General features: G+C 41.2%; 1 protein-coding gene across 1 annotated transcript in view; it reads right to left on the reverse strand.

Moving 5' to 3' along the window:
• The window catches only part of LOC140466557 (cathepsin J-like), a 31,951-nt gene extending 15,974 nt beyond the window's left edge, over positions 1–15,977 (reverse strand). Inside the window, exons 1-4 of the mRNA XM_072562030.1 lie at positions 15,941–15,977; positions 6,522–6,663; positions 5,582–5,704; positions 1,991–2,170 (exon numbers count right to left, since the gene is read on the reverse strand). Coding sequence (XP_072418131.1) covers positions 1,991–2,170; positions 5,582–5,683 — 282 coding nt within the window. The 5' untranslated portion in view covers positions 5,684–5,704; positions 6,522–6,663; positions 15,941–15,977. The remainder of the gene's footprint in view (positions 1–1,990; positions 2,171–5,581; positions 5,705–6,521; positions 6,664–15,940) is intronic.
• Positions 15,978–23,244: the final 7,267 nt, after the last annotated feature.

Genomic DNA, 23,244 nt, shown 5'->3' on the forward strand with positions numbered 1-23,244 from the left:
AGCCACTTTTATGATATCTGGAGTCTGGGTCTTCGGAGTGACCTGTGTGTGCCTCCTCCTCCAGCAGGGCACTGTCCCTTTTACTTGTGATTAGAAAGTGGCAACTCGACTACAGGCCTGTGGAGCAGTTGGCGATGGGGTACAGATTTGTGCCCATGGCCAGCAGACGCTGAGGGTGCTGGGCCTGCTTCTCCATGGCAACTGGCATACTGTCCTTGGACTTTAGATGATTCATTGATTGGGGTATCTGGGTCCCCGCAGCGTATCTGTCATCTTTCAAGTGTACATCCCTGTCTGCTGCATCTGCTGCTCCATGATACATGTAGATTTTTGTCGACACCACGGTCTCTTTTGCCCGTCCCGGGTCGCTGGCAGCCCTCTGAGTGCTGTAGGAAATGACACAGTGAGGTGCTTACCAGAAAGTGCTCCCATACCCTCAATAGCTCACATTCCCAGGGAGCTAGTGGTGTGTGCGGGACGCAGCCTTACTGATATTTCCTCTGAGGTCGTAATACTTTCATGCTCAGAGAATGATGAGGTGTCTTCTTTCCCTGTGGAGCTAGAGTAGATGCTGATGGAACCGAAAGAAAACGAGAGACAGAAGTTTCTGGGGTCAATGCAAAGACACACTGAGAATTAATGAGAGTGACAGAATGCTAACAAAGCAGTGATGAGTGGTATTTACTCACTCAGTGGAATGTGGGTGTATCATGTTTTCTGGTGAGAAACAGGAGTCACTCCTCACAGGCTGAGGAATCTGGTGTCAGACACCTCTCCACCAATCCAAGAGCTTTCTGTCCTCCAGTGTTCTCTCATCTCCTGGAATGACAGAGCAGGAAGGATTGAGTGAGAGATTTAAGTTTTGCATGGCCGTTGGTGTTGGTACATGACGGGAGGTATTCCGAGGTCGTGAAGTGGCAATGCCAATGCGATGTTGGTTTTGAAGATGAGGAAGACGTCAGTGACATCATGAATCTGGGTAGGAGGGGGTGCTGGGGCTGGGATATAGACGGAGGGGGAAGGTGGGTGGCCACAGCGCTTCTGACACAAAGCATTCTGATGGCAATGTTGGTTGTTTTTCTGTACCATTCTCTGGCCTGTTCGAAAACATTCCTATCTGAGCAGGGCAATGTTACCATGCTCGTGCTCATTTGGGTTCACAGCAGCTTTTTCATGATGGGTCAGCTCCCAGGATATCGGGCACTAATCATGAATCTATTGAATAGTTCCGGGAAGAATGTGTGGGAAGATTAGACACGGAGTGGATATGTGGGATGTTATAGCTGCATTGACGTGGCTACCGAGATGCTTTTGATAACGATAGTGAGAAATCTCACTGAGCCTCATGGTGTTCTCTCACCCAAACATTCAATGCAACTGACACTTAGTGAATTACAGTATAGTCCGATCGTTTACAACTCCCATTTGTACACAATATTTCATATAATTACCAGCAGGCTCTGCCCTCCTGTCGATCAGCCTTATCCAGTTGGAGAGAATGATTAAGAGAGGTACAAGGCCCAACAGAAGTGAATGTGGTTTTAAAATTTGGGATGTCGAGCATATGATCGAATATTCTTTGAATAAGACTGGACATGGTATCACAAGGAAGCTTGGCACTGCAGCTCGCAACATTACCATTATTGAGTTGTGCCAATTTACATCTGAACTTATATTTATTACATCGGAATTGTACTGGTAGACTTCAATTTTACAATTAAATCTAACCATTGAATTTGTTTTTGCAGTATGATTTCTCTAGATATTATGAGGAAAAGCACGAACATTATCATTGATCCATATACCATGCTCCCTTGAATACCAAGAAACAAATGCAACAAGAAAACAGGAGAAGCAATTTGTGTTAAAAATTATCTACTGAAACGGAGCCTTTCCTAACAATTCCGACAAGCTGATCAAAACGTCCAATTCTGTTGAGAAATTAATGTCTGCACTTAATAATCTTGAGAGCTTTTTCTGATTTGTTTACCTGGTTTTTCACTGGAGTAACTAAACCTTCTCTTCGCCAGTCAACAGTTGCAGTTCTTAGTTCAAAGTGACTTTCTTTAGATGCACTACTTTCATCTGTTTCATCAGCTTCAATTTCAGTCATGTTAACAGCTTCAATTCGGCGATGTCCATTCATGAGCTTATTGAACTCTTCATTGGTCTGAAAATTCAAACACATTGGTGAAATGATTGACTTTTAGTGGTGATTATGTAGGAGAAGTGTCAATAACGTAAGAGAGCGACATTCTACATATTCGCTGACTTTAGCATGAAGTGCGGGGAAAGCAATGAGGGCATTCATTACTCGTGTTTAATCTTGGACTGAATAAATGAGCAGCAGGCAAATAAGTGGCCACCCATTTCGTCCCAATCCAATAAAACGCTGTGTGAGAAGGCTCGAGCAGCTCAAATATCTCTGCTCGATCGTTCAATTACCAAACTGGCAATTGTTTTATACATGTGTTTCATTTTGCAAGAATCAGTTCGATAATGGTCTCTGATCATTAAAACCTGACAGGTCAATTTCATCATGGAAGGATAGGTTAACTCACCTCAGATTGGTGGGGTTTATTGGTGTTTGAGATGAACCTTCCCAATCAGGAGGATTTCACATTCCATCACTGGCCTGATCTGAATTCCGGATAACACGTTGGTCTTGAGTTGGCCTAATTGCCCATGGACTATTAGGTTTAGGTACGAAAATGAAATTGCTCTTTTTCAAGAAGATACTGGATTGGAATGGTTAGAAAAGGACCAAATTTGGTGCTATCTTTCATCAAATATCGTATCATCAGGAACTTTGGATATCTCCATACCCAACTCAGCTTGCAAACTGGTAGCGAGTCATCTGGTGTCTCTTTTTGATGGGTAGGAAGGGATACATGTCGGTTTGAAAGGGGAATGAACATGTCCCATCCTCTGAGTAATAAGCGGGGCCCTCGGTACATGCAAAAGTCAGAGTTGCGCCTGCCTTTTTGCAGGCTATATGGAGCATGCCTTGTTCAAGTCCTACTCTGACCCCTGTCAAAGTTCTGTCTCTGATCCATTGATTGTTGCTTCCTACTCTCACCCAGAATTAGAAATAGTAATCAATTTTACTCCGAATTTCCACCCTTCCCCCAACTTCACCTGGAATCTCTGAAAATCTTCCTTTCCTTTCTTGAGTTTAGTGTTTCCATTTCAGGGCTAGACCATCTCCTGTCTCCCACAGTTACGTTGAACTACGTCTCCGCACACCCTGCGATCTGCAAAGATTCCATTCCATTTCCCAGGTTCTCCACCTGTACAGCATGTTCATCGGTGTCACCACCCACTGGGGTGTTTGTCACATCTTCGTTTTTCCTTACCGAAGGACTCCTCTCAATGCCGTTGACAGGCATTTCAGCTGTCTTACTCAGTTTGCGCAATTGTTTCCTCCCCCATAAGAACATAACAAATAGCAACATGAGTAGACTATTGGCCCCTCCACCTTGCTCCATCATTACATTCAGCCTCTCCCTATCGCTCAAATCCTGCAGTCCTGCCAAAATACTTGTAAATCTTTTCTGACCCCTTTCAAGTTTCACAACATCTTTGCGAGTGGAATGAAACCAGACTTGCACGCAATATATTAACAGTGGCCGAACTAATGTCCTCCACAACAGCAACATGACCTCCCAACAGCTCTATTCAATAACATGACAAATATAGGGGAGAATAACAAACGCTTTCTTCACTGAACTATCTTCCTGCAAAGACATTCAGGCCTCAGAGAGAAGGAATTCCTGTTCATCTCGATTTCAAAACGCTGACCATTTATTGCAATTCGATGATGTCAAGTCCTAGCCTCTCTCATTCGCGTCAACATCATCTGTGCACTCACCCTGTCAAACCCAGTAAGAACATGTAAATTTCAAAGGGATCACCTGTCATTCTTCCAAACCCCATTCAGTTAAGTCCCAACCTGATTAGCCATTACTCACAGGACAATCTTTGGTGCAGTTGTTCCCCTCCATCCCAGAAGAAAAATAGGATTATTTCTGTCTTCACTTTCCATAATCCCATTCTCTGTTTTCTGTTTAGCGAATAAATCCTCAACCAATGCCAATATGTTACGCATTTCACCATAATCATTTATTTTGTTTAGCAACAGCTGATGTGGCCCTGCATGAAATGTCTTTTAAAATTGCAAGTGAACACAATCTATTGGCTTTCCTGTGGTTAAAAAAAGTGTTGCCTGTTTGTTCACTTATTAACATTTGTGTGCACATAGGTCCAGCAAGTTATTAAAGAGGCAAAAGAAATATTTGCCTTTAATGCAGAGCAAAGACAGCATCAAAGTGGGGAAGTCTTGTTGCGATTGGACAAAGTCAGTCAGACAGCACAGAGGGCACTGTGATTAGCATTGATTTCACTTGTTGCAGAGGAATATTAGGAAGGAAAGTTGAAGCAGGTTAATCCAAACTATTCCTACGAAGAAGAGAGTTATCACAAAGAAACAGTTTGACAGACTGGGTCCACTTCTCATGAGGAATGAGAACATTGAGTGCTGAACTTACTGAAACAAATAAGATAAGAAGGCGATTGACAGGGCGAATGGTGAGAGGATGCTTTTCTTGATGGGAAAGGTGAGTACAGAACAATGTCCTGGCATAGACATTGACGCTACTATTTACTAATCTATGTGACTTAACTCTGTGATCTGCCTGTGTTGTTCGCAAGTCAAAGCTTTTCACTGTGCCTCGGTACACATGACATTAAATTCAATTCGATTCAATTCAATTCAATTAAGTTCAATTCAGCTCAATTCAATCAAATTCAATTCAATTCAAGCCAATTCAATACAAATCATTTCTTTTCGATTCAATGGATGCTGGTGTAATGCTGATGTCATTAGTCACATTTTTTTGAAGTGCCGAGAATAGGGGAAATGACCAACTGTCCTGAGGAGCAATAATACAGAGAGCAGGATTATTCTTTAATATGTTTGGAAAGCGGGTTAGTTTATCCGCTGTGTATAAAGTTTAGCCAGCGATAGGTAGGACAGAGGCAGAGATCCAGCAGACTCAAGAAGAATATTATAGCCGAAGGGAACAGCCTCCACAGTACAGAATGCAACTCCGGCGTCCAGACGTCATAATAGACAGAATCGATGAAGGCTCAACAACACAAAGGTGTATCCATGCCGTGATAGGGTGTGCTCAAGCCAGCCAGTTCTGTATAATGCAAATTAGTTGTACAAAATTTGATCATGCAAGTGAGCAGAAATTGTCAAATTCAGGGGATTGCCAATCATTAGAGTTCTCTTCCAAGAGAGAAATGGAGACTTGAGTCATTGAATAGCTTCAAACTTGAGAGAGATTATTTTGATTTCCAGAAGAGTTACGGGTAATGGAAGCCTGGAATGAGAAGAAAGGAATCAACAAATTGGAGTGAAGTGAGATCAGACATTGAGTGTACTGAATGTGTGAGTCAGCTTGGGGGACCAAATGACCAAGTGCTGCTCCTGTAGCTGAATATAACCTTGTACCAGCTTCACAATTTCACAATGACCGGCATCAAATAGATCGTAGACGATATATCCTGTACACACCAGATCTCCAAACTTGTTCATTCCCAATTTAGATGTGCGTTTCCCCAATGAGTGCTCGAGGTTGTGTTGTTCGATGTATCTCATATTGTCCTCCCATATCATTCTCCTGTAGCTCTCCTCATCCTGAATAAACAGATTAATATAAGTAGACTCCAGCTTCTTTCATTCATAAAATAATATAGACGCATTAAAAAACAGTTTGTGAAATCTGAAATAACATTTTCCTGTGAGGATTCACCGTCCCACCCAGATGTGAAAATGATTACTCAGGTTACCCAAACCCAACTCAACATAACGCACCCATCGCAAAACCTGTCGAGCTGCCAGTCTGAGAGATTCATGCTGAAAGTGAATTAAAATTAAAAAGCTGAACAAGGGTCCATGCCTGAAGCAAGATTAGGCCAGTGGCAAGCATGGCATTTTTTGCAAAACAACTGAGGCCACTACATGGGCAATTACTGTTCATGTATGTATCTTCTTAACCTGTTGTGTGAGAGAACTGCGTTAAGCTGCCAGCATAGTAAAGTGGGTTTCGACAAAGAGATGCTTCATTGAATGGGCCGCTTGGGATGATCAGACGGCTCCCCCATCCCTCAGTCTCCAAGATGCCCACTTACAAATGTCTCTTCAACACCAAGAATGGATCTTAATCTTCTAGAGTCAGATTTGTGTTTTTTGTCGTAAATCCAACAGGACTGCAGCGGGATCCTAGTAAATTAAGATAAACCAAGTCGCTGCTGATTCACTTTGTGTTTGGTCAGTTCATTAATGAAGATAGAAACTTGGAGAATACCATTGAATTTCAAGATCAATATTTTCTCAATGTCACTTCACTCAGCAGATGCCTCTCATTGACTGCAACTACATATTCTCAATCTGTCAATTGTGTGCAGTCCATTCTTATTCTGAGTGAGCTGAACAGTACAGACTCTCCTTTTACCTTGGTGTACTGGTTCCCACGTTGTGATTTCCAGTTTTTCTAGTCTTCGTCCAATTTTGAATCAAATGTGTCTGTTGAGACTGCAGCCAGAATAGATACCTCCACACTGCACAGAAACAGCCAGACGTTCATGATGCACAACCTAATAGGCAAGACAGGAATTGGGCAACTATCAAGTTAGCCGTTTCCTTATTCTGAGAAGAAACATTGTACAAAAAATACAAACAATAAAAAACCAACATTTCATCCAATGCTGAAAGTTTAATGTAATTCACCTTCACGAGACATCGTCTGTGGACTGGAATCTTCCAGCACTAGATTGATCAAATTAATGACGTTCCAAATTTAAAACTAATTATTGGAAAGAACACAGTATGGTGAAATTGTACTTTTCCATAAACTGCCTCCGTGTGATGAACGTTATTTGACTCACGGTCCACAATTCATGTCATGATAATTATATTGCAATAAGTTCTTAGAAGGTGTGACTGTGGAATTAGAAACAGGAAAAGATGCAAATGTATCAATATCTTCTGTCACTTTAGACAATGCAAAAAGCATCCGAAGACTACATGTAAACCGCGAGTTGAAAGCGAAGGAAGAAATTGAAACAAATTCAATCAAAATGAAAGATACAGGTAAAACAAATCAAACCGAAAAAGCTCGTATGTCCTCAGTAAAAAGATAGAATTAATAGTTCCCAGATTGAATGTGTGCAGCATTTTTAAAATGTTGATGTAAAAAGTCACAAAGAAATGGATATGACATGAAATTTGTTTCAGAGATGTGTTTCCAAAATGATCACGGCAGGGAACATTCAATTGAGTATTCAAGAATCCTTCATGTTTATGAAGTCAACGAACAAAGCGGAGGGTATTTTGCCAGCTAGTTTGATAATCTTCAATGTGAAAAGGGGATATTGAAAAGAGAGGCAAGCGTTTGTTTTTTTTTACACAGAGTCTGGTACATGCCTGGAAAATGCTGTCAGTTGATGTGCTAGAAGTAGATGCAATGTCGAAGTTAAGAGACATTTTGACAGACACATGAACAGGCAGGATATGGAGGGTCACATAACATGTGAAATCAGGTGAGGTTAAATTAGAAAATCATCATGGTAGGCGCATGCATGGTGGTCCGAAAGGCCAGTTTATTTGCTGTACTGTTTCAAGTTTAAAACATCGGATATCAGTGAAATAGTGAGAAATGGTTTTGTGGATGTTTATGTATGGTGATGAGAAAGGAAAATAAGTCTCTGTTGGGTCTCGTTCATGTGTTTTTTAAGAGTGTAGATGGAGAGCACACACACCAAGGAACAGTGGGACTTTCTAAGAAAGGTACCGAATTAGTCATTACAATAATAAATTTCACGTTGATTGGATGAATCAAATTGAAAAATACAGCCTTGCGGTTGAATTCATGGGGTGTAACTATAAGAGTTTTTTCGAAGAATACGTTCTAGAATCAACTGGAGAACAAGCTATTTTCGTCCTTGTATGTATGAAACGCGACAGGATCATCAATAATAATATCGTAAATGATTCGTTCAACAAAAGTGGTCACAGATTTCCGGAATTTCATATGTAATGTAAAATTGAAAATCTTGGATATCAAGGTAGTGCCGTAATTGAAGGAAGATCAAGCACAAGGAGATGATTACAGCGTTTACCTGAGTGGGAAACGGAAAAAATGTTGAGAGGGAAAAGACTGGATTAACAGCGGGATACAGTTAAGGTAATATTTAGTTGTTCTTATCAAGGAACTATTCGATAATGCAGAATGTAAGAGAAGAATGTACCATTTATGGATAACTACCAAGTTCAAGGCGAGTCTAAAGATATTGATCATCATCGATTAGGACATTAAAAAAAGTAGAAACTGACAGATGACAAACAGAGATGAAGAGAACAAGAATATGAATGTTAATGACAAATAGAGAAAAGAAACTGAAAGCAAGGACGTTTATCCTTATTTAAATGAAGAAGCTAGCTGAAATATTGATTATTTCCATGGTGAGATTTGCGTATGGATAACGGGAAAGAAGAAAGTTGCAAGAGAGTTTGAACAAATATGCATTTTCATGTTAAAAAGACCGAAACAAAAAGATTCAGAATCAAGAGGTAAAGGGAGGGAACTACCTTGATCGCTGAAGGAACAATTACTCAGAAAGCAAATGAGATTAAAGTCTGACATTCACTTGGATCTGAATGATTTAGACCTAAACGTTATAAATATAGTTACTGCAGTGATAATGGCTACAATAGTGGCAATATTACTGCGGTTCAGGAATTGTTTTCGCTACGGGAAATCTGCAAATAGGGCAACCCACAAAAAGGACGAGAATAGCAAATTGGAAGATTTATGCAAGTTAGGAAATATGATGTCATTGGCTAAAATCGAACAAAAAGTAACGACTGTTACAGCACACCAACAGGCCTATCGGCCCTACAAGCTTATGTTGACACATATTGCCCGTCACCAATGAACTGTCTTCAATTAGAGGAGACAGTCAACCTCCGTTCCTATTCTTGTTTTCTACCAGGTACTGCCATTGTGTCTGCTTCCAGCAACTCTTTCGGAATGCGCTCTCAGCACTCATCACTTTTTGTGAAATACTTGCCTCTTTTAAAATGCACGCCCGCTCCGCATGTTTCCCCGAGTAACTGACCCCTCCCCCCTGGGAAAAAGGTCTCCGACTCACCATTCGATCAATGCCATCCATGTCCTATTATCTGACAGGTCACCCCCAAAAAGCAAACCCAGTCTCCGTGATAATGAACATAACACATAGAAAATTACAGCACAGCACGGACCCTTAGGCCCTCGTTGCAGCGACCTGTGGAATAAAAGTAAAACACATCTACCCTACACAATAATGCATTCATCCGTACATTTATCAAATGACCATTTAAATGCCCTTAACGCTGGCGGGTCAGCTGCTGTCGCAAGCAGTACATTCCCCACCTTTACTACTCTCTCAGAAAAGGAACTACCTCTCTCATTCGTCCTCTCTCTAAGGTACAGCCCCACAATTTAAAGATGTCCCGTCGTGCTAGCCATTTGAGTAATAAAGGCTGTCAGTCTCCACTCTGTCTACCTCTCTGACGATCTCTTATGTCTCAATTAAGTCACCTCTCAACATTCCTTTCTCTGACAAAACAGCCTCAATTGCCTCAACCTTTCATCATAAGACCTTCCATCCAGACCAGGCAACACTCACGTAAATCTCGTCGAAAGCCTCTCCAAAGCTTAAACACTTTTCCTCCAATTCAGTGAGAAGAACTGTACGCAATATTCGAAATGAGGACACACCACGATTTTGTACAGCTGCAACATTTCCTCGTGGCTACGAAACTCAATTCCTCTGCCAATAAAAGTGAACACAGCCCGTATGCCTTATCAACAAATTTCTTAACCTGCATAGCTATTTTAACGGATCTCTGTACATGGACACCGAGATCTCTCTGCTCATCTACACTTGCAGGAATCTTATCATTCGCCAAGTAAATTTATTCCTGTTACCCCTCATACTTTTGCGCGTTGACTAACATTTGGCTCCGCAGCCCATCTCTGCAGATTATCTTTCTCCCTCCGTACCTTGTAATATACATGAGCACTATCCACAACTCCAGCGACCTTAATGTCACTCGCAAATTTACTATCATATGCTTGTCCGCCCTCATCCAGATTATGTCCAAAAATAACAAACAGCAGTGTCCCCAAAACAGATCCTTGCATTACACCACTACTAACGGAATCCCAGTAAGCACATTTCCCAACAACCGCCTCCCTCTATCTTCTCTTAACGAGCCAATCTCTGATCTAAACCACGAAATCATGCTGAATCCCATGCCTCAGTACTTTCTGGAATAGCCAGGCGTGGGGAACCTTATCAAAAGACTTACTGAATTCCATGTACACCACATAATCTCTTTACCCTCATCCAACTCGTTGGTCACCATCTTATAGAACTCAATAAGTTTTGTGCGGAATGGATCTCCCCTGCACAAAACCATGTTGACTATCCCCAATCAACGGATTCGTCTCCAGATGATTATAAATCCTGTCGTTTATAAACTGTCCCAACATTTCACTCACAGGAAATGAAAGGCTCACTCGTCTATAATTATAAGAGTTGTCTCTACTAGCCTTCTTGACCAAGGGGAGAACATTTGCCATCCTCCAGTCTTCTGGCAGTATTCCCGTCGCCAATGAAACCTCCTCCTTGTTTCCCAGGATCCGAGGATAAATCCTATCCAATCCAGGGGACGTATTTATTTTCACACTTCTAGAATTGCGACACCACCTACTTGTGAACCTCAGTCCTATCTAGTCTCTTAACTTGCATTTCAGTATTCTCGACAGCCTTTCGCCATAGCCAAAATGTCCCCCATACCAGGCAACATGTTAGTAAACATTTTCTGTACACGCTCCATAGCAGTGACATCCTTCTGGTAGTGTCCTGTACAGAAGTGTGAACATTATGCTGAGTGCGGCCTGAAGTAAAGTTCTGTAAAGTTGAAGCATAATCTCTCCACCCTTACATTTACTGCCCTTTCAATGAAGCCAAGCATGCGATATGCATTTCTCTAAATACCTATCGATATACGCTGTTGCCTTCCATGATCTGCGGACCCAGAAACCCAGATCTCTCTCCATACTAACTCTCCTAATGATTCTTCCATTCACTATATATTTTTCATCTGTACTTGACCTTCCCTAATGCATCAACTGACCTTTTTCGAACTCAACTCCACCTGCCATTTTTCTGCCCATGCAGTGACTGATTTATATCCTGCTGTCTACTCCGAAGGTCATCCTCACTGTCCACAAAACCACCAATCCTTGTCGTCCATAAACTAACTAATTTGGCCAGCCATGTTTTCCTCCAAATCATTTATGTAGATCACAAACGACAGGTGTCAAACCACTGAATACTGTGGAATTTCACCTGTCAGAAGCCACAATTTTGAAATGAATTCTGATTAATTCCACAGCTATACTCTTCCTTGTTCGGGTAAGCAAGGTCTGTTTATATCTTGCCAGCTCACCCCTGAGACAATGTGACTTCACCTTTTATACCAATCTGCCATGAGGGACCTTATCAAAACTTTTACAAAAGTTTTTGTCGACAGCATCAACTATTATTCCCTCATCAATTAACTTTCTCAAACCCTAAAAAAATCGACCACGTTCGTGAAGTGTGACCTTCCCAACATAAATATATTGAGTCTATCCTTCATAAGTCCATTTGCTTCTAAATGCCTACAGATCCTACCTCTGAGAATCTTTTCCCATCGTTTCTCTGCAAACAATGTGAGGCTCACAGGTCTGTAATTTCCATACATATCACTATGACCTTCCTTAAACAGTGGGATAACAATGGCTACTCTCAACTCCATTGGATTCTCACCTGTGGCTTCCGCTGGTGGAATGCATGACAACATAAATATTAAGTAAAGTCACAACATGGAGAAGGACCATGGGTTTCCACTCTCTCAGTGGACGCAGATGGCATGTCAAAGTTAAACATAGGGGTCACCATATCTCAGGAAAGGGCTTAGCTCAAGAATGTGGGACTTTCAAGGTAACCGTATGCGATATGGAAAGTAAAGAATAACAGCACCTTTAAATATCACACTTTCAGCAAGGTCAATCAACGTCGTTTTCTGAAAGGAAATTCCATTTGTTCAAACGATTTTGAGGATATAACTGCAGGTTGGAAATCATAGGACGCAGGATAGTATTGTGTTTCAGTAGCTTAAAATGTTCAAAATTGTTAGAGATGAAAGACGCAAGAGCTCACACTGATAGAGTTGTATATCAGCGGAAATAGAGAGTTAGCGAACAAATAGCAGACAGAAAGTTGGGATGAACAGATAACTTCTAAGTTGACAAGTTGCAATGCGTGGAATGCCGCAGCAATTGAATATGGAACATCATCTGTCTATTAGCTATAACGGTAACATAATGAATGAACAGAGTCTTTAACAGCCAAATCTTAAGGAATCTGCAATGTAAATTGGGAAGAGGACACAAACTGCGTGCAAAGTCACGGAGAGAATTTCTCGGGAGACAGATATTTGGGAGATGGAATAAAATATGGCAAAGTGGTCGATTCTCCATTTCGTTGAGTAAGCAGGAAAGCAGAATGTTATTAAATGGAGAGTAGAATGTAGTTGGACTCAGAGATGCAGGACAGCCTCAAATAAATTCTGGGGAAACTCAGAAAGTCTACAAAATCTATGGAGTGAGAAACAGAGTGAATGTTTTAAGTCTAGTTTGACATTTTCAGCATTGAAAAGGGCTGGGTCTCCATGCCGTGCAACAAAACATGTAGTCACAAAATTATGTGTATCGAAATTAATTTGACAATTGTTAGTCCATTTTGCCCGTTTTATTTGAACAGTTCCCATAATTTACTGTTGCGTACTTCGAAACTTTCCTCAAATTTAGAAATTGTGCTTTTAATTACAAACAACAATCTATTAAAATCAACTAGGAGAAAGTGAGGACTGTAGATGCTGGAGATCACAGCTGAAAAATGTGTTGCTGGAAATGCGATGCAGGTCAGGCAGCAGTCAAGGAGCAGGAGATTCTCCTTGGATGCTGACTGACCTGCTGCGCTTTTCCAGCAATACATTTTTCAGCAACAATCTGTGAAACCAAAACTTGAGTAAAATGGCCATCATCCTATTCTTTAATACACATGACCTGAAGACCAGTGTAGGTTAGGTGGACTTGGATCGGCGCAACATCGAGGGCCAAAGGTCCTGTTCTGCGGTGTATTGTTCTATGTTCTATGTTCTATGAGATCTTCATTTCACGCAGAGATCTCTGAAGCAATCATTCTGTAGAATATATTTTCAATCAGAGTACAAGACTGTGGTGGAAGTCTTATTCATGCCCAATTCTGCCTCACTGTTTCTGATTTCTCGTGTTGTCAGAGATATAGACAGCAGGGGTATATACAATGTGTGCGTGAAATCTTCAGTTCACATATGACACGTGGCGAGAGAGGCACGTCAGTTAGAAGCTGGGTTTGAGGGATTGGCTCGCTGATGGGTTAAAGATTGGTGGGTGATGCCGAAGAGTATACAGTGTTATGGGTCCTTAAGTCAGACTGAAAATGACGAGGAATGCTGCGAACTGCAACATTTGATGGTTATTGAGTGTTTAGGATTGTGACTTCAGGGGGTCATTTGTTTCACAGCGAGTCAGAGCGTTGTGTCAGTGTGAGAGATGGGGCGGGTGGTGCTGCGATTACATGCGGGAAGGATAGTTCTTTTGGATGGGTGGTTTTCCAATTTGGTAGATGACACAAATTTAGGAGTGCAGTGGAGAGTGAAGACTATCCCACAGTAAATGGGACGTTGATCAGATGAATCAATGAGCCAAAAATGACAGATGGATTTTAATTTCGGTAAATGTGAAGTGTTGCATTTTATTCAGGCAATCGAGGGCAGGGCTTATACACGAAATAATATACCCTGGGGAGCGTTGTTGAACCAAGAGACCTATGGGTGCAGATGCAGAGTTCCTTGAAAGTGGAGTCACAAGCAGACAGCATGGTCAATGAATCACCAACATGGACAGCATGGAAACTGGTCCGTCGGTCAACATTTCCATGCTGAGCAGGTAGCCTCAATTAATCTAGTCCCATTTGCCAGCACTGATGCATATCCTTCTAAACCCTTCCTATTCACACACCCATCCAGATATCTTCTAAGTATTCTCATTGCACCAAACTCTACCACTGGTATTTGTGTTCATGCCTTCTCTCACATATGCAATACTCTATTACAGTCGTTTAACAACCCTCCCACCAAATAATTTCTGTCCATTAAAATTTCAAATCTTTGTTATCTTCATCTATGTCAACTCAGTATCATGATTTTCCTGACCAATATCCTTCTTCAGTGTTGGATTTATATGAATCCTTTCCGAACTGTGCCACCCTACCTCCTTTCAACTTTTGTTTGACGACTCATGAGATAGTCAGCTCCTATATTTGGTCACTCTGCAGTCATATCTATGTAAGCATAACTACACCATAACCGTGTATATGTATTTACACAACTGCTTAATTTACTTTACTGCAAATGCTCATCACAATAAACACAAAGTCTTCACACTTCTCTTTTCAATGTTTTTCATCTGCTTAGATTTACGTTGGCTGCTTTTGGTACCCCATGCATTTTCAGTTTTCCACTTTCGTGGACAACTGTTACATTTGAAATTTAGCTTCTTAATTTTGTACGACGTTCCTCACAATTATATGTACAGGACCAATTCCTCGTTCTGAATGAGTCATTGGTACGTACAACGAGAGTGTACTGCTGAAAAAGTACAGCCGCGCAGACTGCTGTCGAGGAGCAGGAGAATCGTCGTTTCGGACACAAATCCCCCAACAGGAAATGTTCAGCACAACACTCTCGACTCTGGAAGCCAGCATCTACAGTCCTCACTTTGTCATGTTTGGTATTGAAATGTCAACTTCAAAATAATGATCCCTCCCCCCTTCCATTCTATGTTCCTTTTCTTACCTGAACAGCTTTCCTAATCCTTTCAATGGCTGGACAAGAGTCTGGACTCTTGCTCAATACTGCAGAAAAAACAACATTCAATACCCTTCACTGTACTGTTTCCTCATCCTAGGTTTCATTATTCTTCTCCAGAAGGTAATGTCTTACTCAATTATGGTGCAGTGGTCCGTGAGGTCATCCATCCCTCAATCATCAAACTCCTCCAAAGAAGGTGGAAGAACCAAACATCCGCTGAATAATAGGAAGGCGTTGTCTCCTCCACCTCTTCGGTCCCCAGAGCTATGCCACCTGCACCCTACCTTACATCATTATTGATCAAATTGGAAGACCATAACCTTAACACTGTTGCTGCCACCTCAAAGAAAGTATCAAATGTACATTGAAACCTCACTGGTGCACCGCATTGTCTTCATCTTGGTCAGTAACTTATGAACTCGAAGGAGAATATCTTCAAGATTAACTTATCCTTTATCCAATAGCCCGCATAAATCCCACACCCGACAGTCACCACACATCACCTGTTCTGCCATTACCATTTCATGAAGCTTCAATTTTTTAAAGTAATTGATAACGATAAAACTATGTACTCTCACTCAAAATTATTAATGCTCTGAATCATAAGAAAAGATAAGGGAAAAAGTATGAAAATATATCCTGGATCTTTTAAAGAAAAAGCAAGTGAACAATCGCCATTCACTCACGAACACATTTCTCTAAGATTCCATGTCATTTTTTCATAACTTCATGCTTTTGGGGTTTGGAAGTGTTCACAGAGCTGACTTTTTGATGGCTTTCTGAAAGTCAACTTTCAGCTCCTGTTCAGCTGCAGAGTGACAAATTAATAAAAGAAAGGATTGTCTAAAATCCCTCACTCACCGAAGTCTCCAATGTGCACTCGGTTTCAGATGTACTACACAATTTCTTTGGAGGACTACAGATTACATATGTAGGGAGATAAAAAGAGATCTGTGAGTTCATTCCAAATTCCATTGGTATGTTTGCTGAATCGACACCATGGTTGAGCAGAAGTGATAAGTAACTAGTTAATATATTCACATTAAGTTTTTACAGTACATATGCCCACAAAGGTCACTGACTGTAGCCGATAAGCAGCATTTTTTAAATTCCACATCCTGCACAGACAACTGCAGAGAGATAGCAGCATTTTAGAACATAAGACGACTGTGTCACCAGGGATTTTTTTCCACAGACCAAAGTGCCATCCTTGAAAGCCAGCAGCTCTTCAATACTCAGTGTGGCCAGATGAATGGTTTCTAAATTAAAAGGTGAAAGGAATGCTCTCTGTCTGGCCTGACAAGCTGGCAGTGTGACAAAGCAACTGAGTCAAATAACTAAGATTAATGAAAAACTCAACAATGCAAACATTCCACATGAAGTAAACAGAGCGATAAAAGTGATTTGATGACAGTATTCCTCTGGCGTGAATGTGAAAATATTGTATCTTCGATTTAACCACTATAACTTGTGATATCTTTTCAATCTATGAATAAAGCCAACCAAGACCCACATGTTCGGAAGAAGGGTCACCGACCCCAAAATATTATCTTGCGTTTCTCTCCATAGATTCTCTCAGACTTCCTGATGTTTTCCAGAAATTTCTGTTTGGGTTTCCACTGAAAACTGTGTTCACTTTCCCCTTTAACAGAATCTCTTCGTGTAATGCCACAGGCCTTTGAAAAGTGTAAGGTTGACTTTGAGCTGACTTGATATTTCTGATTCAGACAGCGTAAAATAAACTTTTCAGCAAAAAATGCCGATCACAAAAGATAATTTTGATACAGACAAAAACGTGAACACGCTTAGGACATTAAACGCCAAAGACTGATCTGTTGTGCAGTGCTACACTTACACATAGAGCAGAGTCATAAAGATTCTATTCTGAGTCTGTCATTGCGCTGTGCGTCTCGAGTTCATTCAAGCTCACCTTAAGAAAGTCAACATTTTTTTTATTACAACCCGAAAACTTATCAATACATCCACCTTGGGCAAATGAATGCCACTAGAAGCTGTATAATCGCATGGGTTGCAGCGTGCGGATGTCACCGCCGAGATTATGAATGTGAATAAGTTTGAAAAAGGACAGTGATCATTATTTGTGCGGAGGCACTGTCATTATACAATGTCTTCATTTATTCAAAATGCGTATACTGCTGAAGGAATAATTGTTGTTTTGTTTTCTAGGTTTAATCAAAGTCATTTCTTACTTACAAATTTCAATTTCAATTTACAAATCTTCATTCAAAAAACGCGCATAAATACTGTCGCTGTAAGAGCAGAACAGAGATTGGTAATGTTAAAACTATGAATGCACCCCCTGTGTCCCCAAAACCTGTCCACGATATAATAGGGACAAGTGGGCCTTAATGACGTATCATTCCCCACTTGTCCAGACAGGTGCAGTTCCAAATCCACTCAGCAGCACGATGGCACAATGGTTAGCACTGCTTCCTCACAGCGCTAGGGGCCCGGCTTCACATTCCCGCCTCGGGAAAGGGCCCGTGTGGAGTTTGCGCGTTTTTCCCGTGTCTCCGTGGGTTTCCTACGGGTTCTCCGGTTTCCTCCCACAGTCCTCCGATGTGCAGGTTAGCTGAATTGGCCATGCAAAATGACCGAAAGTGTTGGGTGAAGGGATAACTTTCGGGTTGCTCTTTGGAGGGTTGGTGTTGGCTTGTTTGGCCGTAGGGCCTGTTTCCACACTGCATAACATCTAACCTGTAAACAAAAAAAGAAGCAGAAGTTGCATGAAAAACGTAGATCTGGCTGCATCTGTACAGTGAAATCCATGTTATGTTTTTTGTGCGCCGTAACACGTTTTTAGAATCCACGGATATTTGACAATTTGCAACCATTCATGCAAAAGCAGCCTACTCAGTTGGCAACATTTCCACAAATATGCATGCCTTCCACCACCGATAGTCTGCAGCAGCAACATGTACTGTCTGCAAAATGCACTGCAGAAATTTGCCTGAGATCCTGGCACAACATATTCCAAACTGGACAACCACTTCCACATAGAAGGAATGGGCAGGAGATGTAGATGGATACAACCAATTGCAATTCACGTCCAAAGCACACAACAACCTGACTTGGAAATAATCATTGCTCCTTCAGGGTCACTGAGTTCAAAACCTGCATTACACTTCCTCATAGCATTGTGCGAATAACAAGGTCATCACCACCTCCTCATGTTTAAAAGAGGAGAGGACAATAAACATCAACCAAATCAATAAGCGCTCAATCCTGTGAATGAGTATTAAGGAAATAACAACTGGACTGAGACCCGATATTCACAGGACCTGCAAATGTTGCTTACCGCGACATTAAACAGAACTCTTTCCTCCTGTATTCCCTCACTGAATGATCACCGTATCCCAGAACATCTCATAATGCTGCAGTTGAACACAGCTGAAGCTGATTCAACCAGAGACGTAACATCCCTTAGACATAAATATCCACCCTGATCCAAACAAATCGTTCTTGAAAACAAAGATTCAAAACAGGAAAAGTGTCAAAAAGAAGATAATAATTACTATTGTTAAAAGTAGACAACTTTCATGGAAAATATCGACATGTAATCATGAGGCTACGTATGTTGAAGGATCCAGATTGAAACTTCCAGGTTAAATCTGTGCAGTATGACTCTGCGCAGTTTTGCGACCTGTTAGCTACTGTCAGTTAGTACAGAGCAGGAATGGCAGGATTTGGAACTCCATCACCTCCCAGATCAGGGGAAATGACAGAGCAGACCGAGGCATAAATCAGAAAAACCCCTCAACGAATCGGGGTTAGTTCGGGTGAGGATGCCTCACAACTCCTCTCTATCGTGGCTGGAGACACTTCAAATCACAAATCTCAAAGACACCATCTCATGTTTCATTTGAAACACCATATTCTATTCCTGTCTGTCCTGTTCCATCTGTCTACCCATCACTGAAGTCCAAAAGGAAAATAATACCTTGCATGAGTAAACTCATCTTTGAGTGATCTTGTCCATCTAAGTACAGCTGTCCCTCAATCTAGTTGAGTTGTGAACTTGTGTCAGTGGTGCGACTTTATATCGACCCAGCTTCCAATATTAATCCATCCTTCAATTCTCTGATTGACAAATAGGACCAATTCTCTTATTAATGATCTCAAATGATGATGTGGAGGAGTTGATATTGAACTGGGGTGGACCAAGTTAAAAATTACACATCAGGTTAACGTCTGACAGATTAGATCTCTATAAACTGGCGTTATGTGCTTTTTAAGTATGCTCAAATCAGTTAGTGCAAGTCCTTGGGAGAGGTACGTAAGAATTTTCCAACATTGTAAGCTTTAAAAGAACACTGTGTCCCAATGTGATCATATGATACGTCCACTTTTTTTTATTAACATCTTTAATTTCCACAAATGGTTTAACTCCCAGAATGTGCAAACAGGCCGTTTGGCCCAGGAAATCTACAACGACGCTATGAAGAGGAGCTCACCCAAACCAATTCCCCGACCACACATCATTTTGTCCCTTATGAATGCAATTAACTGACACATCGCTAAACTCTATTGCCAATTTAGCATAGCCGATTTACTGGACCTGCAAATTTTTGAAATATGGAAGGAAACTGAAGCACGCGGTAGAAACCAGACCAATGCGGGCAGAACGTGAAAGCTCCCCTGGCTGTAATCGAATAAGGATCACTGACGCTTGGAGACACCTTGCTAACCACTGAGCCACCAGGCCATCTCAAAAACCACTGCTGAAGAGGGAGGATCGTCAGCATTGCAAAGGGGAGATTGATCGGAGTGTCACCTAACTGTCAGCAACAAACATGTTATTTTATGGATCCAAAAGTGGACTAAATCTCCTTCTACCCTGCATCAACCTTCAATTAGATCCCCCTGTGGATAAGGATGGTGTTACCAGGAGCAGCGTGACATCGCCATGCCGCAATTATGAGGACAGACCAAGTTCATAATGAACAGTGAACAACTTGGCATGTTTTCCAATTAATCATTCAATTTTAGCGACACTATCGGCAAAACAACCAATTGTTGCTGTTTCCAAACTGTCAGTAAAAGAAAACAACAACCACCGAGCTGTTCTGATTCCATTTTCTAACATTTCATCCATATTCTTGTAAGCCTTGACATTATAATTACCAAGTGAAAATAAGGTTGGCTTCCAACTGAGCCCTGAAACTTCCTCTGAAACTGACCAACATTCAGACTACATTTTTGGAAACTTACACGAGAGGAATTGATTCCTTTTATAATCACCACGAATGAGACTCGCATTGGAGAAATAATTTCATACATCGTCTTAGAACTGATTGAATTGAAAATCCATCGGTTATCGAAGTGGGTTTTGAATCCATATTCCAAACTGATACTACCTGAGGTTTTTGGGTAATCAAAGATGGAGGGCGAGAGAATTTGTGATTGTCAGTGCTGCAGCTTTGAGACGTTTGTCAATGTTAGATTTGATTTCCTCCGTTTTTTTCGGAAGAGTAATCACTGTTTTATATTTTTTTTGCATGCTCTATTAGGTTGGCAAAAGAATATCATTAGATAAACAGACATTGCTGAAAATTTTCAGCAAATATCACAGCATCAGAGATAATTTTTCAAAACGGGTGATCATTCCTCAGAATTCCAAACCTCCAAAGAAGATCAAAGCAATTTACTTTAAAGCAAAAGAGGGAGCAGGGGCCATATGAGAGGTGAAAAATAAAGGATAATTTCGTGTTGCTCAGTCAAGATCATGGAGTACACTGCCGAACAACATGACGGGTTTCCCAACATTACATGGACTGCCGTGATTTAAGCTCATTGCCACCTCCTCTAGTGTAACTAGGACCGTGCACATCTGATGAACCAGGCAGTGAATTTTCAGAGCTGCCTACCTCTGCTATTAGTTCCATGTATCACAGGACAGCCCATTTCAGTCGAAGACGGATATAAAATCAAATTAACAGTTGGCCTTCAGAAAATTCGTGATGGGTAGTTCCTCGCAGAACGGAAACTGCGAAGTGGTTATTTTCTCTAATCATTCTCTATTTGCTTGTAAACTATTAAGTAGTTTTTTTAAAAAAAAGAAGTCCTTCGTCCAATGCTGGAATTGGAACAATGACTAGCCCGAACTGTCAGGGCCAAGGTTATATCTTAAAGAAAGTTTCCCAGTAGGGTGACTTCTTAAATTGTATTTGCAAGTGGGCCCGTGTGTATTGCCTCATTATCGCATTAGACCACAAGTCCGTTCGCTATAGGAACATAAGTAGGTCATTCAGCCTATCAGGTCTGCTGCACCATTCAGTCATTGCTGAGAGAGTCTCGACCCTGATGTCCTGACTTCATCCCTTTACCCTTGATGGCCTTGCGATTCACAGACCAATCTACTTTTGTCTTCACTCCACTCAATGACGTTACCTCAATAGCCTTCGGTGGAAATAGGTTCCTTAGATTCACCACACTCTTCCAGCAGAAAATCCTACTCTCTGTTCTAAAATGACATCCCTTTATGCTGAGGCTGTGCGTTCGAATGTTCATCTCGCCAACTCGCCGAAAATTATTCACCATGCCAACTTTATCTATGTCTCTCGGTTTTCTGTAACTTACAATGAGATTCTCTATCATGCTGATAAACGCAATTGTGCACATTCTCAGAGACTCTAATCCCTTCTTAAATGACAAGCCCTTCATTCTTGTGATTATTCCTGTGAATCCCCTGGGAACGCCCTACAAGCTCAACATATCATTCCTTAGATAGAGACACAAAATTGTTCACGACATTTCCAATGAAGTCAGACCTTGGCTCAAAGAGCCTCAGAAGTGAACCCCTGCTCTTATATTTATTATTGCCTGGAGAAATAGTGCCAGAATATTGGAGGATGGCAGATGTTGTGTCCTTGTTTAAGAAGGAGAGTAGAGACAAGCGAGGTAATTATACATGAGTGAGCCCTACTGTGGTTCTGGGTAAAGTGTTAGGAAAAAAAATTTGAAATTGAAAGGTTGTATTTACAATCAACTACAGCTGAATAAGTTGATGAGCGAGATTCAAAACGATTTCATGAAGGTTACTTCGTGCCACACAAACCTTATTGAGTTCTTTGAGATGGGGACAAAACAGGCGAATAATAGTAAAGCAGTTGTTAAGGTGTATATGGATTTCATCAAAATGTTTAATATGTTTCTCTAAGGTAGGCTATTGTACACGAAATGAAGGCATGGGATTGCGGATGATTATGAGGTTGGGTTTGTCTTGCTGAAAGAAGACAATGGGTGGTAGTTGTTGAAAATTGATCATCCTATAGTTCAGTTTCAAGTCTTGTACCTTACGTCAAGGATCAGTTTTGAGCCCAATGTTGTTTTTATTTTTATGAATGACTACGAATGAGGGCATAAAGGAAAGGGTTAGAAATTTTGCGAATACACCATGTTCGGTGGAGTTGTGAATAGAACTGAAGGATGTTATAGATTTCACAGGCACATAAATAAGCTGCTGAGCTGTTCCGACGGGTGGAAAATGGAGTTGAGCACGGAAATGTGTGAGGTGATTCACACTGAAAGGAGCAAGTGGAATAAAGAATACTGGGCTAAATGTAAGAGTCTTTGTGGTGGGGATAAGCAGAGAGATCTCGGTGTGCCTGTACATAGATCCCCGAAAGTTACCATCCAGATGGATAGGGTTGGTGAGTTAGCTTTTTGTGGTAGAGGTATAGCGTTCCGGTGCCAAGAGGTTATGATGCAACTGTACAATACTCTGGTATCGTCCCACATGGAGTATTGAGTACAGTTCTGGTCGTCGCATTATGCAGAGGATGTTGACAATTTGGAAAGGATTCAGAGGATATTTACTTGGATGTTGCCTGGTATGGAGGGAAGATCGTGTGAGGGATGTGACACTGTTAGAGGGAAGAAGGTTGAGAGGTCATTTAATAGGGATATACAAGATAATCAGAGATTTAGTTAGGGTAGATAGTGAGAGCCTTTTCCCTCTGTTTCTAATGGTTCACAAGATGGAACGTAGCTTTAAATTGAAGGGTGACAGATATACGACAAATGTCAGAGGTGGTTTCTTTCCTCAGAGTGAAGTTCGGCACTGAAAGCACTGCCTGTGACAACAGTCGACTCGCCAACTTAACGGTCATTTAACTGACAATGGATTGACTTGTGAATGAAAA

Source organism: Chiloscyllium punctatum, chromosome 43, assembly GCF_047496795.1.
Source record: "Chiloscyllium punctatum isolate Juve2018m chromosome 43, sChiPun1.3, whole genome shotgun sequence".
Lineage (NCBI taxonomy): Eukaryota > Metazoa > Chordata > Chondrichthyes > Orectolobiformes > Hemiscylliidae > Chiloscyllium > Chiloscyllium punctatum.